The sequence below is a fragment of the Mastacembelus armatus genome, chromosome 4 (assembly GCF_900324485.2).
Source record: "Mastacembelus armatus chromosome 4, fMasArm1.2, whole genome shotgun sequence".
In the NCBI taxonomy this organism is placed as follows: domain Eukaryota; kingdom Metazoa; phylum Chordata; class Actinopteri; order Synbranchiformes; family Mastacembelidae; genus Mastacembelus; species Mastacembelus armatus.
In genome coordinates this window covers 10,486,891-10,503,177 of record NC_046636.1, presented here as the reverse complement: position 1 = coordinate 10,503,177, position 16,287 = coordinate 10,486,891, and the positions used below count along the sequence as shown (strand labels likewise).

At 38.4% G+C, this 16,287-nt stretch overlaps 1 protein-coding gene across 2 annotated transcripts in view; it reads right to left on the bottom strand.

Moving 5' to 3' along the window:
• LOC113139643 (arf-GAP with coiled-coil, ANK repeat and PH domain-containing protein 2) overlaps positions 1-16,287 on the bottom strand; it is a 45,489-nt gene that overhangs the window by 19,038 nt on the left and 10,164 nt on the right. For both annotated transcript variants that reach the window (XM_026322970.2, XM_026322971.1), the window contains exons 2-9: positions 13,929-13,986; positions 11,681-11,800; positions 10,907-10,960; positions 8,554-8,612; positions 7,214-7,397; positions 4,162-4,206; positions 3,984-4,079; positions 494-568 (exon numbers count right to left, since the gene is read on the bottom strand). In XM_026322970.2, the coding sequence (XP_026178755.1) occupies positions 494-568; positions 3,984-4,079; positions 4,162-4,206; positions 7,214-7,397; positions 8,554-8,612; positions 10,907-10,960; positions 11,681-11,800; positions 13,929-13,986 (691 nt within the window). The remainder of the gene's footprint in view (positions 1-493; positions 569-3,983; positions 4,080-4,161; positions 4,207-7,213; positions 7,398-8,553; positions 8,613-10,906; positions 10,961-11,680; positions 11,801-13,928; positions 13,987-16,287) is intronic.

Below are 16,287 nucleotides of genomic sequence, written 5' to 3'. Positions count from 1 at the left end.
CTCCCTTGGGGAAGTTGTTTAATATAGAACATTTCTTTCAATGTTATTTAACTGATTTGTCTTTAAACTGAGCCCAGCTCTGGCAGGATAGTGCTCACAAAATTAAGAGCAGTGACAGCAGGAGGCAGGATCCCAGCAGAGTGCTGGGTTTACTTTTAATGGGAGGAGGCGTCAGTGCAATAAATCAAGGCTTTGTGACCAAAGAATAGGGGCTCTAACAGCCATAAAGTCTCTACATTAACAAAGAAAGGCCTGGCTCAAAGTCCCACATTGGCCACACTGAGCACACACTGAGTAAGCATTTACGTTTCTGTGTTTTCATGTCACTGGGCAGACGTAATGAAGATAAAGTGGTCAGTAATTATTTTCATTAATAACTGTGCACTTAATTTATGTAGACAATTTTGAAATCAGTGCTATTTTAGTTGAAAGTGTTTTGTAAATTTGTGCTTAAAAAGTTGAGAGATAATGAGGCCATATTGTGTGTATGTACCTTTTGCTGGATAGTGGAGTGTTTCTGCTCCATGTCCCTCTTCTCTTTGGCAGCATCCACCACCAGCTGGTCCAACTGCAAGACACAGAACAACTTTAGTCAAGCCTAACAAGCCACCCGGACACAATCTCTGGATTGTCGTTACTATAAAACACATTTGTATAAATATAAAAGGTATAATGCCCCAAACGACATGCAATAAACACAGTAAAACCCATAACGAGATGTGAGACAAGATGATATGTTTACATGCACACATTCTTATTCAAGGCAAAACATTGACTCGTTAGACGCTTGTCAGTCAAAATCTGAAGCTGAGACATTCAAATGACAGGTTTTGATTTCAACTCAAATTTTATAGCTGTATGTAACCAGTGGTTATTTATTTCTCTTTCCAGGTACAAAAAAAATGTAGCAAATAGATGCAGCAAATAAAAACAAAACCAGACCAGTATATGGTGGACCTCAGGCACAGGGAATTTATACAAACAAGCATAAAAAAGAACAGAATTTTGTAAAGAAAAATGAGATGTGACTGTAATGGTATATATATATATATATATTAAACACGAATGTCACATGTTTATTACAGATGTTCATCATTTTGGTTTTTAATGCCTGTGATGGATTTCCTGAACACAGTTGCTTAAAGCTAAATTCTTTAATTGATACTAACAGGTGACAGCGAAGCCACCGGGCAGAACCAATATTTCACCTCCTTTCTGATGGTGCAGAAAATTTTGTATTTTAGTTTTATCGGGTAAAATTTTAAATCAGGTACAATTTTTAAGTGTGATTACGTTAACACATTGTATTTCACAAAATATTACTCTGGAGCCAAGCATGAAAATACTGCTAAATGATCATTTCAAACAAGACAACTGAGGCAGCCAGCTCTTTTGTTTTGTTAAGGAAGGAAATGGGTGGACAGCAAAGCAGAAAACTGATAACATCAGATGGGAAATGCTTTCCCCTGTTCCAACATAGGAACTAATCCAGTCCAGTCCAAGATATCTATCTGGATCTGTGAAGGTAGGTTTGCGTTGTGTGTGTAGCTCTCCACATATTCTGTAACCTGTAGCTCACCTTATCTATATTACTGTGCAGCCCTTGTGGACGATGTCATTCTGATTCTGTTTGTTACCTACAACCACAGCACCACAATGAAGCCTTTTGGTAAACTGGCCTTGCACTCAGCTCTCAAGTCGCTTGACATGGACTGTATGCACAATGGAGAGCTGTGTGAGTCACGGAGAAGACATCTCTTTGAATGAATATGCTCATCTCATGAGGCAGTTGGCCATGGAAGGATCAATAAAATGGATATATTTAGAAACAGTCTAGTTGTTTCCAGTATCAAGAGTGGAAAAAGTAGCACATTTGATATGAAGCTGTAATTTTGGTCAACTTCAGAATTTGCTTGATAGTGGGGTAACTTATGTCTGATTATTACTGATATTATAGGTACATATAAGCTCAGTAACTAATTCTCAAACACAGCAACAATATTGTAAATCGTACACAGTAATATTATTATAAAAGTCTTTTGCATATAACCATCTTCAAGTTTTGTATGACCACTACTGCACAGAGCTTCTACTCCAGGCCAGTTTAGTCACCTACCTCCAACTTCTATCTTCCTGTCAATCTAATTACAAAATGCATAAAGATCAAAATGTACTTGGATTTTGTTGATGGCTAGTACTCTTTATTTCTGTTCGCTTTTTTCATTAGTTACAGGAATCAAGGTATCAAGGAATCAGACCTGTTGACAGCTCCTCCACACCTCCCTGCACAGCCTCTCCACTTTTTTCAGCTTCATGATGTAGAGGACAAAACAAATAACCCACAATCTTCTTGTCGTCACTTCTCACAGCTTGGTCTCCTTTGACGTTTCTACAGCTCCAAATTCAAGGTGACAGGATGACAATCCACATATAGTTATACTTCACTTATTCATCAGTGTCTTCCTCCTCCTTTTTCTTCTTTTTCAAAATAGTCAGACGGTTTTGGACTTCTCTCACTTTTTCCCCAAACTGCTCTTGCTTTTCTCTTCTTCATTCTTTTGGGTGTTAGAGCCACAGGTCAACAGTCCACAACTTGCCATTCTGCTTCAATTAACTTATTGCTTTGAGAAGACCTGTTTGAGAGAGCTTTCCGCCTCTTAAAATTTATTTTTTAAAGCAGGTTCCGTCTTCTTTTTGTTTCTGTTTCCCAGCAGTCTCTGGTTCTTTCTGCCACTTTCTTGATAGTAACAATGTCAGATGGTCCCAACTTCAGAGCATGAGGTTTAGAAAACACACTCTTCTCTTCAATCCAATTTAAAAGGACCTTCATTCCTTAGTCCATGTTAGGACCCTCCCTTTCTTGGTATTGCAGCCACTTTTGAGAAATGCCATAATTTAATTCATCTCTTCTACTGCTCCAGCCTCAGAACCACCAGTGTTTATTCCACATCCTTTAGTATCAGTCTCATGTTTCTTCGCTGTGCGCACTCAGCTGACTGTCAACCCAGTGACTCTGAGGAAAAACCCATTTCTAGCCCTCTGGCTGCTTTCTTCCTCATTCCTCACTGTAATAGCAGCTCCACTGTGTTAATCAAGGCAAATCAGGTCATACCCTGGTTCAGAGGGAAGGCTCTGTTTATCAGAGGATGCACACAGACACACAGAGCTGAAACGTCAGCTGACAAAAAGATAGCAATACACACACACACACACACACTGATGAGATAGGAACACACACGTAGAGAAGAGAAAAGTTGTCTAAAGGTGAAGGAAGAAGGTCAAAGAGCAGTTATACTGTTCCGTGATGATGCCAGTATAAACCCAGGACCGATTGTATACAATTTCAGAAAATGGCATGTCCTCAAACTACAACAATTTCTCTGGATTTATATGAGGCCCTGAACAGAAATACTGTTTAAATAATCAAACAGTATTGTTCCAGACTAACAGAAAATGTTTACCCATGAGAGTGCACTGGTATGTAAACTTGGTTAACCCTTATCCCGCTGCTCCACTGAAAATAGCTTCATGTTTGCTTATGTTGCAGGACTTCATACTGTATGTTCTGATAACATTGCAAATGTCATCCAGGACCAGCGGAATATACTGTATATTTTTACAAAATGTATTAAAATTAATTAAAGAAAGTGACACATGGCTGTGAGTCCAGCTGACAATTTTTTGCAACAAAAACTGAACACAATGACATATTAATATAATATCTCAAGCTAAAATACAACATTTCTCACAGTAGCTGTATAATTAACACGTTACATACACAGCAGCACTAGTGAATGGGCACTAATTTAGCTACTTGCTTTTGTCCATTTATCTGAGTGTATACTAGATATTACTAGGTATTTACATATTTGCCTTAGAACTCAGGAAATAATGTCATTCAAATTTAAAAGTTAATGTTCCATTATAGTCCAACACAATCTGACTTGCTGAAAATCAAAGTCAAAGTCTGCTGTAGACTGTACCTGTCCTCCAAGCTGTTTCATAAGAGGTTGCAGCTCACTGAACAGGTCATATCCTTGGTGAAAGAACGTCAAGTGGGCATACATGAAGGACAGCATCTGCAGAGAAGACAGCCGTTATTCAAAGAACCAACAGGAATGGTGTATAATCTCATTTCAAATGGTAAGTAAGAATACTCACTGATTTTAGGATTTCGGACCTTCTCTTGGATTGTAGCACGTTAATCTATAATGCACAAAAAACAGTGAGAATTGAGAAGGGACTTTTACCTCCAATACCTGCGTTTTTTATAATACTGTGCAGAAAATAAACAAATATGCATACATGAGGAAAGCACTGTACAAAATTCAAAAGATAACCTATAGTGACAAACCAGATCTGAGAGAAAAATTCACAGAAAAAGTGAGGAGAAGGTAAGATACCAAGAAATTAAACAAAAAGAACACCTTAAAAAAGGCAAAGAAAAGAAAGCAGACAAGCATGAAATAAGTAGCACTGAGTTTGAATAATTACACCGCCACCCCACGCAGTACTGGATGGTAGTCCACAGTTCTGGCACCAGGGGGAGCCCTGAGCTTCATGGTTGATTCAGGGATACTGGCTGTAGCCTGTCTTATCTATCACCCATATTGTCCGGCTGCATTCATTGTCTGTCTCTGCTTGTGAGTGAGCCACACTCACACTCTCCTTCAGAGCATTGTGATGCTCATTTGGCTTGAAAGGTAATTTTAAATGATAGTTGCTATAGGTAAGTTATGGCTGGCTGTAAATGCAGTGAGATGCTGGCTGACTTTTGTGACTAACAGAAACTAATGACCACTATGTGACAGGAGAGTCACTGACTGGGTGTGGTGAGTGCATATGGCAACTATGAAAAGCACAGTAGCTTCTGAACACTCATGTATTAGAGCATAATACACTATTATGTATTATGCTTATGCATTAGCATGGACCAAGTGGCTTTTCTTTTTTGGGCTTGGTAAAGTGGGAACAAAACACTAAAAGCTGAAGTCCTTGTTGTGGCTAGCAATATTTTTTTGGTATGTAGGTTGGTGCTTTTCCCTAGCAACACTAACTGCACTTGTGTTTATAACAAAATGTAGACTTTTCCATGTCGTAACCACAGTGGCTGATGTATCACAACATTTACAAGCACCTTCCTTCTTTTTATTACAGTCAATTAGTAGTTTTGACTGGAGCAGCCCTGCAAAAGGATGGCTGTTTAACTGGCAAAGTGCAATATGGTGTCAAAAAACACAAGTCACCGGAAAAATTTAAGATCGTTTGGGTTGTAAATGGTTGGTAAGCTGTGGTAATTCCACTCCACTGGAAAATGAGGACACAGAGTTTGAACAAAACATAAAGTTATGCTCATATTTATGAGTGTATTCAAATTTTATGAATTGGTTTGTATGTCTGATAAAAAACATATTGGTCAGGGTGAAGAAGACGGTCGTTTTATCTATTCCCCTGATTATTGTGAGATCGGCTCCTTCAGCGACTGTCGATCTTAGAAACAATAAATGGAAATCTATTGTTTCTAAGCTTGACAGTCACTGAAGGGAACCCAGATGTTTAGTATTTTATGAGCTACGTGGCACCGCAGGGTAAACAAGATGTGGTCCATTCCTAACAGTTCATGGATGCAAGCCCAGGTACCCTTCTTATATATTATCCTGTCCCTCTACTATTCTAAATGTTGCGGTAAACTACATACTGTACAATTAAGCAAAAATGTCACAAAACAATTTAAAATTCTGTCCCAAACGCTTCCTGCAAGAACAGCTGCAGAAGTTGGCTTCATTTGAAAAGTGCTGACGGGCCAACTAGAAACTGTGAAACTTTAAAAGGAGATCCATTTACTGGTAAAACAGCTGTGTTAGCTGCCTGGCTCATAGATTTCCTATAAGCACACTAAAAGGCAAGATAAAAACTAAACTAACATCTCACAGCCAGCCTTCATTTTATGAGGGACTGATTATACAGTGGGCCACTAGAGCAGACTGCCAAACCTATTGTGAAACCTGCTTTTTGTTTTGTTTTTTTTTTTTTTTTTTACACCATCTAATTTTGGAGCAAACCATGCCAATGCAGCATTGTGAGATGCAGTAACAGCTCCCTTATTAGAGCATTTTTCTGTGACGCTGTGGTCAAGAGGTGTAAAACATCATTGTGGTCTAACAGATCTAAACCAATTGACTAAAGACATGCAATATTTGATTTAAACCACAAGATTTGGTCACCTGGAAGTCATTCATCACTGCAGAAATGATTTCATTCAAAAACCCGTTTTGGAATCAAATGTCCTATGATAGATATTAATGAAACAGCAGATCCTGAGGCCAGTAGTGTTTCTTCAAATATGGGATATGTTGCAATAGCAGTGTTCATTAACAGATTTCTGGTAAACCATGTCCGTTTGAGGACACATCGAAGAGGAAGGAAGCAAATATCCGAAAACATGAATACTTTCTCTTCCATAGTGCTTGTTCAAACATGGTGGCTTGTTGGTCATAAGAACATTGTGACACATTACATTACTGAGCACTACTATTAAACTCAAGAATCTTCATTAACGTGACAACAAACTAGCTAACAGTTTATGCAGTATGCCACTATGTACTATCGTGTCACTGTTACTCTTTTGAGCAAAAACCAAAAACCTCTACCCATTTACTTGTTTTACTGGCATTTCTATAACACAGCTGCTGCTGATGGTGTCCTAATGAAGCTAATGTTGCTATGTCTTTGAATTAAATCCACTCTGATGTAGTAAACTGGAACAGTTTAGGTGAAGGAGCTGGGATTTTTGGTTTTGGATTAAGCACAGCTGTGGTTCATTCTTCCGTGCTACATCGGCATTTTTTATCCTGACTCGGCATATTAAGAGCCATATCCAAATCCATGCAGGCTAGGCTGCACAGACAAACCTCGTACAACACAGTGTGTAGCTCAGCGTTTTTGGAGGTTTGTGTTATAAGCTGCATGTCAGCAATAAATTGCTATATATAGTCACATTGAAACCATATAACTTAAAGGAACGCAATTTCTTGCACGATGCGGACTAAAACCAGAATCCACATTAAAGGAATCCCAGGCCGATTGCATTTAAATGCAGGTATATAATTATATGATGACCTGTTACTGAAATGTATAGCACAACCACTGGTACTGTGTGCAGTTTTGTTTGTATCTTGTCAGTTAAAGACTAATACAAATGAAATCAATGTACCTGTAAGACGTAGTCGAGGACGATGTGTCGAAAGCACTTGCGTGTGGCAGTGAGGATGTTGGTGGCCTCCTCCACCTCATGCTGCTTATTGCGGGGCGCCTGGGCATTCTTAATTAGTGCAGCCTCCTTCTCCTCGCTCACCTTGTCAAATTGCTTCTTGGCTTCTTTGAACTTACGTAGGTCACTATCAAAGAAAAACAAGAACACAGCTTTATTTCTATTATACAATGGGTTCATAAAAAATAATTTAAAAAGCATCTAAGATTATTATTCAGTGGGACAGACGAATAAAAGTTTTATACATTTCTTAAATAAATTCTACTTAAATAAATTTCTTATTTCCTTAACAGCCTCTTTCAGTGCCTGGGCTAGGTGGAACTACCCCAGAACAATGCCAATAATACATTCATACAATTGAATGTTTAAAAAAAAATAAAAATAAAAAATAATAGGGACAAACTTGGGATTTCACAAACAACAATCCTATAGATAACACATTTCTCTTTGTTTTTTACCATCTCTTAATATCAAGCAACACAACCATGACCAGACAACAGAAACACACAAAGGTCAAAGATGATTTCATTCATCTTGATTAGCTGAAAATGCAAGAGGGTGAAAACAAACTAAATTATTTGCTGAAACTACTTGATCCAGGTCCTGCAAATGCAAGCCTCCAATGTCTGGCCAAGTGATTGTGCAGTACTACTAATTTTGAAGAGGAAGCCAGATCACAAGTCCTTAAGCTGTGTGCACCACATTAGTTCTTTGTTGTCTTTTGCTTAAGTGAGATTAAGTGTCATTTGAGTGCTGAAGGGTAGTGAGCAATTGTGGAGGAACATGATTCCCAGCAAGATGCTGTGAGAAGCATGGGTGTAGATGTGGGTGTTCAGCCAAGGGCAAAAACAGCTAATGCTGATAATGAAATAAACTTGAAGCCTCCACTGTTTCCTGTACTTACAGAGAGGTCTGGTATTCAGTGTTGTATTAGAAGGTAAAATTAGGTCTAGAGTAGATATGAATAGGAAATATCATATATAATGTATGTGTCTTCACATGTATACATTCCTCAAACACTTTCATTATAAGAATTTCAAGTCAAGCCTTTCTATTTTTTCACATCTATTGCACTTTTTTCTCCAGTGTGGATTTGACGTTCAGGTGCATTATGTTCACCTCAAATTTGTCCAGTGTTAAGTTCATTTACATGCTTGAGTTAAATCTCTAAAATTTTAATGTGGTGTGGCTTTGTTCTCAAACAAGTGACAAACCAGAATTTCTGATTGCTAGAGTGCTTACAGAAATTAGCAGCCTTTTTGTTCTTTTCAGCCAATACTCACTCTTTGACAAATGTTTGAAGCTGGGTCTTGATGGATCTCTGGGCCTGATCGAATAATATCTGTGAAGAAAGAAAGAGATTAATTGTTCCTTTCTGGTTGAAATAAAGGCTAATCTCTAGTAAGACAGAGAATTCACACATTAAACATCTTAAGCATCAAAGAAGCAGCAGGAAGTTATCTGTGTATGTTTTCACTTCCCAGGCCACAGGAAGTGTTGCACATCAGCATTCAGCACTAATGTTTAAGTGGATTTTTGTAAACATCAAAGGGTGCAATTAAGCAGCTAAATTTATAGAAGCACAGAATTTGTAAACGCAATTCATAAAGACATGAACACGAGAAATTACGTGGTTTGTTTATTCTTGTTTCTGAGTCACACCCTTATCAATCTGCATGTTTGAAGTACCCTTCTCTCTAATCAGGACTTCAGTGCAATTTTATGGCCAGACAAGACAACGCGGCTGGTGGAAGCTACTGGTGACAAACAAATTGAGCACTGTGTTTGAGTGGATCATGTGCTGAAAGATCGCTGAGTGGCAAAAACTTATCTGACAGTCAGCTGATGCGACCACAGTCTCTGCTGTTGAGTCACAGTCGCAGGCCTACACAGTGGCTCCAGGAGACTTTTAGGGGAGTAATCCGGGAAGTTAATAAGAGGACTTGGTGTAGAAAGACTGTCATGAGTCATCATAGGCCACGTCAAATTCCTTCATTTCTTGTGCAGCTTCTTTTGTGTACTAATTAAGGAGATAAACTGTATCTCATGTTCACTAACCACTAACTCACTGTAAACAGAAATGTGAACTTTAGTCCTGAAAGTTAGATTTATCAGTCTAAAAGCATGAGGTTCATATAAAAACATTATTGATTTATCTGGTTATTTGCTCAGCTGATGATTTGTTGTACAAATACATGGACCAAACAAAACATACTCAGTTTTTAATACCAAAGAAGTTGAAACAATCAAATATTTGATATTTTACTTGATTTTGTGTATATGATAAACAGACTATCAAGCATCTTACTTCCCCATCAATCACATCCTTTTGGTTATTTATGCTAACAAACATGTTGTACACAATGAAACGTGTTATGCAGAGCTAATAAACATAGAAGACATGACAAGTGAGATCAAGAGAATTTGCATTTTAGGGCCAACAGCCTCCAGCTTACTCTGTGCCTCCCTACTGTGTTTAGGGTCATCTTAATAAAAGGTCAGAGGAAAGGTGTGTGTCTGTTTTTAATATCAGTGTCAGGCTTACCAGAAACTGAGGAGACCAATAAACGGACTCTGAAAGAACAGCCACATACTCAGATCTGTCCTACTGGGCTCCTTTCGTTGTGTATACCATACAATAACAATAAGGGTATTTTATGTTATTATATGTCTTTGATGGGGACAGAAGAGGATAAAACAAGGGATAAGACATGTTTTTAACTGTCCAAGAACTAGTCGCTGAAGAGCATGAGAGGACCACACAATAAAAAATAAAAAATAAAAAAAAATAAAAAAAAGTAAGGCCAGTAGAATATTTATATTACTCTAGCATGCCAACAGCCAAGTGGTTTTGTTGGGTGTCATGTATGTATGCAGACTGCGTGCACGATATTCATGATTCGAGTCAGGCTGCAGACATTAGTTGCAGGCCTCCTACCCTCCCCCTTTCCCTCTATGTGACCAACTTGCGCAATAAAGTCAAATAAATGCATTTCAGCTGTCTCCAAGATCACAACCACATTGTAAAAAGTTGACCATGTTTACCTCAGTGATGCGTGATTTATTCCAACAGATAAACACTCTAAATCATGGGTGGAAGGGAATAGATTTTATGACAAGTCTTCATTCTATACCATGGAGTTTATATGCTGGGGAAGTAATTTGGACGTTTTTTTTTTTAAAAACCAGAAATCCCAATGCTACATTACGTGGACATTTACATGGTTAAAGAATAACTTTTTTTTTTTTGCATCTGACCCAAAGAGCCTTCTTTTAACCTCTTTTAATGAAAGGCAGTGTTTGCTGCACATGCAGGTTTTCGCCAACACCCCAGTGGTTCCCCTAGGTTAACTGGTCAGGAAGGGCAGACCTGGAGGAGGGGGTGTTGATATTTTTGCATGGTATGTTTTTTTTTGGAAGTAACAACCCTTGTCTTGGGCATGGGCATTCCTGTTCACTTTGTTTCCCTTTTTCAAACCACATATCACAGATTTGTTTTCTTCGGCTTGTAGACTGCACTCTGCTTCTCAGCAGTAAATAAAACTCTAACACTTAGAGAACTGTTTCCAAGTGTTGAGTACCCAGCACTCAAGGGGGAAAAAATACATCTGGTTTCACATGACAGTGATAGCATACCGTGTGATAGTTGATCATCTCCTGCAGGCTCTCTGCAAACTTTGTGAGACTGGACTGTGGAGGGAAAAGAAGGACAACCATGAAGCAGACAGAGGGAGAAATGTCCTCATGTATCTATAAAGGGTAAGAGAATAAATAACCCAAAAATAAAACAGAAATAATTGCACAGGGCAAACAATAACCACAAATGTATTTAACAAGGTTACACAAACAGTAAATGGGATGAAATGCAAATGTCTACAACATGCTAGGCTACGGACATGTTTGCACAGGGACAAACTCCTCTGTCAGACAGGAATGGCAAAAAGGAAACCATGGTCTTGGAAGCCACAATAGCAGTTTGAAATAAAAAAAAAAAATTTTTTTAAAAAGTCTTTTGGCTCTCCAAATACATACAGTTTCTGAACTTCATACCCAAGGGAGCCAGGGTACAGAATACACAAAGGCAGAGAGGAAGTGTTTGCCTTGCCATGCAACTTCATGTGAAAAAAAAAAACAAAAAACATTTCACCTCATCAAGGCCCAGTGGATGATCAAGAGTGATTTATCAAGAGTGCGAACAAGGTGGTGAATCAAACAGAGAGAAGTCCAGGCCTTTAAAAAAAAAAAAAAAAAAAACTCCAGAGAACCAGGAAAGACTCTTAATTAGTAGCTTTAAAATAAAAAAATCCAAAAAAAAAACAAAAAAAACAAAAAAAAATCAAAACAAGCCTGCCACAATATGCAATCACAACTGTGTCCATTTGAGATCAAGCCAGAGTGCTTTCGGATTACCTCAATGACCTCATCTTTGGTGGACTGCTGGGCTAGCTCCCGAATCCCATTAACAAACTGCTTGTTGGCTGCATTGTAGGCTTTTCCGGCATCAATCATCCCAATACACAGCTTGACCAACTAGAGAGAAAAAAGTGACAGAGGGGAAAATGTTAAGTGGAGAAAAATTAAGAAATGCAACAGCATAGAAAAGACTTTAAAATACACTAGAAACAATGGTCCTTTCTTCAGGGCATTCTGTCTTATTAAAGCGCTTAATGTTAATGTCCTAAAAGGAGATCCAAGAGTCGTAGATTTTGTGAAAGTTGGTGTTGCAATGCATAAAACTGAAAAATAAGATTCTTAGTGTGTTTCACGGTAATTAGCAACAGGCACTTCTTTCCCAACTGACTCACTGGGGACAAAGATAATGCCAGGTTATGTAAACTCACAACAGATGCTGGCCATCCTCCATCGACTCCCCCACACAGGAGATGACACAGAGCTTCCATGTACCTCTGCAGTCACAGCAGCTACATGACTCAAATAAAAATGCTAAATTTAAGCATTTTTAAACTAATAAGCAAGTGGTCAACAAAAAAAATCGTTAATAGCTCATTTCTTCTTTAGGAAATCCCTTACTTATGCCTAAAATAATTGGCACTGGTTATTCCGCAGCAAAATTAAGGGTTGGAAACAGGACGTAAAACCAGGGTCATTTATTTGAGTCAGATAACTAAAATTTTAACTAATGGAAATAATGGTCGCTCAAAATGTGGCATTTCATTTTAAAAACAGTATACAGATTTTTTTTTCAAAACTTCAAGTGAATTTATGCTTAAACAGTGTCTTGGTAGGACAAATTTAAAAAGGCAGGACATACAGTAAGGTGCTTGTCAACTATTACATGAGCAAGTCTTTTTAAGAGGAGATATTAGCCCATTGAAACATATTTACTTTTGATTTACCATAGCTGTACATGACATCAAAAGTTGGTCTGTTTTTAGTCTTTGTTTCTCAACTCCACCCATCAACACCACGAATATGCTCAAAGAGAGCGCACACACACACACACGCACACAAACACACCCACTCTGCAGCAGATCCTTCCTCTCTGGAGCAAGAAGGGAAATGCGGCCGGCGATGACTCACAGAAGTGGGGTGAGGAGGAGGGTGGGACTCTATAAGACTGTAAGTCCAGGAACAATGAACTGGGATCTTCCAAGTTTAAGGTCTTGTCCTCAGCTAGTGAATACACTCTTGGCACTGGAGGGGTCCATTGCTAAAAAGAATTGCTTTTCTAACAGAAAGGAGTACTACTATAGATTCACAATAGATTGGTCGGTTGGTTTATTATATTCTTATTCTATTCTATTAATATTCTTTATTACACCTATTAAGCAGACACAGACACCAGAGATGAACAGTGATGCAGCTTACTAGGGGTGAGAATGTAGTTTGAGCCAGCTACAGGAAATGACTTCAAAAGGCAAAAATTTACTGCCATTAAAAAACAGGGGTTCCCATGTGAAAGTTAGCAGTTGAAGCTAAAAAAAAAAAAAACAAACAAAAAAGAAATGCTGTGGACCCTCTGAACTAGTCCTCATATTCAGTAAATCTCACTGCAAATGGCATCGTAGAGCCAAGAGTGCAAAAACTCATCGTCTTTAAGATACAAGGACTATAATCTGTTTTTTGTTCTGACACCAACTGTCATAGTTGGAATCAAAAAACACCAACCATATGGACTCGTTCACCATCCAAGATATTTCCTTGTTACAGCCAGAATTGATTCCCACAGTCTCCATTTTTTTTAATTTTGATCACAAAATGTGTTTATCAGAATCAAAGACACATTGAGTGAAATCAACAGGAGCTTCAGGACAACAGATTTTCCACTAGATAGATACGTCCCAACACCTTTAGAATCACTGGTACATCTTCAAGACCGAAGCAATTTATGATGTCTAGCAATTATTGAAGTAAATTGTCAACTTACAACACAAACTACAGTGTGGGACCAATGGGTGTTTCTTCCTATACTTGTGAAATGCATACACACCCACGTATTTCATTAAGGCAGAAGCCAAGTGCACAGCATCTATAATAGTCCCCAGTATATCCCCTGACAATGTGCCAGGGGATATACTGGAGATAAGGTCAGACAAACCTGCAACTTTCCACTTGCAGGATGGCCTCAGTAGGTGCAGGTTACAGAGCAGAACAAAAGTGAACAATTAAGCAATGTTTTTCCATGGGTGGTACTCACTTTATCAAGCTTGGATTCCAACTCACACACATCCCCCTCCACTTCCTCTATGGTGGCTCTGTAGGGACAGGATAAAAGGCATTTAAAACCAAGTGGAAGCATGACTTAACGCTATCATTGACAGGCATTCATTGGCTACAGAGATAAAAGATGAACTGCAAGGATATCCTTATGTAAAAAAACATTCACATCCAATTTGGGTTCCTTGTTTACTTATAATCTGTCCCACTTTAAACAGATTGTGCAAGTAAAATGTTTTATATTAAAATAAATAAATGTCTACCTGTTCTATAAATTAAATGTCCTTAGCTAAGGCACTTAATAGTCCAAACGGACAATGTTCTATTCGAATCTTCAGCAGAAGACAAGTTACAAACAGCATAGTAACAGAGCAGCACAATTATCACTGACTTCACATCTCAATAACTTCCTGATCTTGCTCTATGATTATTCTTGCTCTAGTTATTCACCCATCAACATCTTGACTGTTCTAAACATAGGGTGTGCTGAATGCAATAATTTCACTTCATCAACACACCCATATTCTACAATTACAGCCTCTGAAAACTACAATTTCATTACATGATAGCAAAAACTGAGTATTGACAAGAACTTGCAGACACACACACACCGTTAGCCGCTGCTAAACAGAGATGCCATTTTGCGATAATGCCACAGAGCTTGAGTCAGGTCTGGCACACTGCCCTTTATAATGTGACAAAGCACATCTTGGTTCTCCAACGGATCAAGAGCCACGACTGGGCAAGAAGAAAGTGAAAGACCTCACCCAAGCACAGGCTTGGTGGACTACTCCCAACTCCCCTATAGTCTGTGGAGTTTAACATGTTGTTGTGCTCTTACTTCAGTCTAAGAAAGGTACATCAGCAGCTCATTATGGTGTTACATCAATGTCAAAACTAGAGGATGTGGTCCCTGGAATATTTACTGCATGATATAATGACGTGTATTTCCAACATTCCTCCTTGTCTGCTCTCTTGGACCTCTGGAGAAGTTGTCAGTCAGTTACAGTCAATTATGCAATGTACAGTTAATCACAAAAGCAACCAATAGCACCTACTAACAAAAATCTTGCAAACTGTTAAAATACATAGGACTTTATTTTTGCTTTGTAACGCCATAGCTGATAAGTGGTTTTATTGCTGTGCACAGTAAAACTACAGTGAAACACAGTAAATAAGACAAATGCAACCACGAGTAATAATATGTACCACCTTATAACGTTAAAAACACTGGATTGGGTTCATAAAGGTCAGCCTGATGTCGCAGTGTTTTATCACTGATCAATTGTCTATTTATAAAAAACATATTTTAAAAGCATGAACAAGCCCCATCTGGAAATTAAGAGTTAACAACAGAACCATGAAAGAAATTGTTGTTGGGCTTCACACATAAAAAAAAAAATGCTCTGTGACACAGCACTACCTTTCTTTACTTCATAACTGTGAAAGATAATAATGCATGACACCAAATGATGCATCTTCCACATTTACAACAGTTTTGCAGTAATGAGCTGCAGAAAGGCAAGTTCATCATCTACCCGATACAGACTAAAAAGGTTTATGTACTCAGACCTCTTCTATTTGCTATGCTAAGTGATTATCAAGATTTAAGGCTTATTATGCATTTGCCCTCTGTAAATCACTGGAGATAAGTACATTAGTTTAATGCCTGAGTATGAAAGTACTTCACAAGATATAACGCAGCAGAATATGTCCGTGTGTGTGTCGTGTGTAAAACACAGATTAAGTTTGACTGTCTGCAGCAACAGCAGACTGTCAACAGCATGCCCCAAACCCCCTCCAGCTGTTTGTTTCTTCTGCATGGTATCACACTGACAGCTGCCAACATCTGGTCACTATCAGGAAGAACCAAGTCTTACTAAGCTACTCTAGCTGAGTGCTTTCAATAAGAGATGTGGCTATCCTGCAGACAGTACCTATACGGTCAATCTTTACTGTATGTGCAACACTTATCCTGTGCTCTCTTAAGGTTTCTGTCAAAAAATGCCCAACTTTGCTTACTGAGCAACAGAGTTGTGCAATTGTGCTTTATTAAGAAGAAATGTTGCTGACCAAAATACAACCTTAGCTTTCAGATAAACTTCTCCAAATAAAACGATGACGGTAATAAAACCATCTATGAAGATTAGAAACAGAACAGTAAGGTCACGTGGCACAATGCTGATTTGTGACAAACCAAATTCGAGCTGCATGACATCTAGCCTCCTAATCTTGTTTTTTTGTGTAAGCAACCCAAACACAGCAGAATGAACTAGGGACTTAAGTAGACAAGGGGGGCGTACTGGTCAAAAGCAATAAAGGGTTTGCCTCTCTTACAC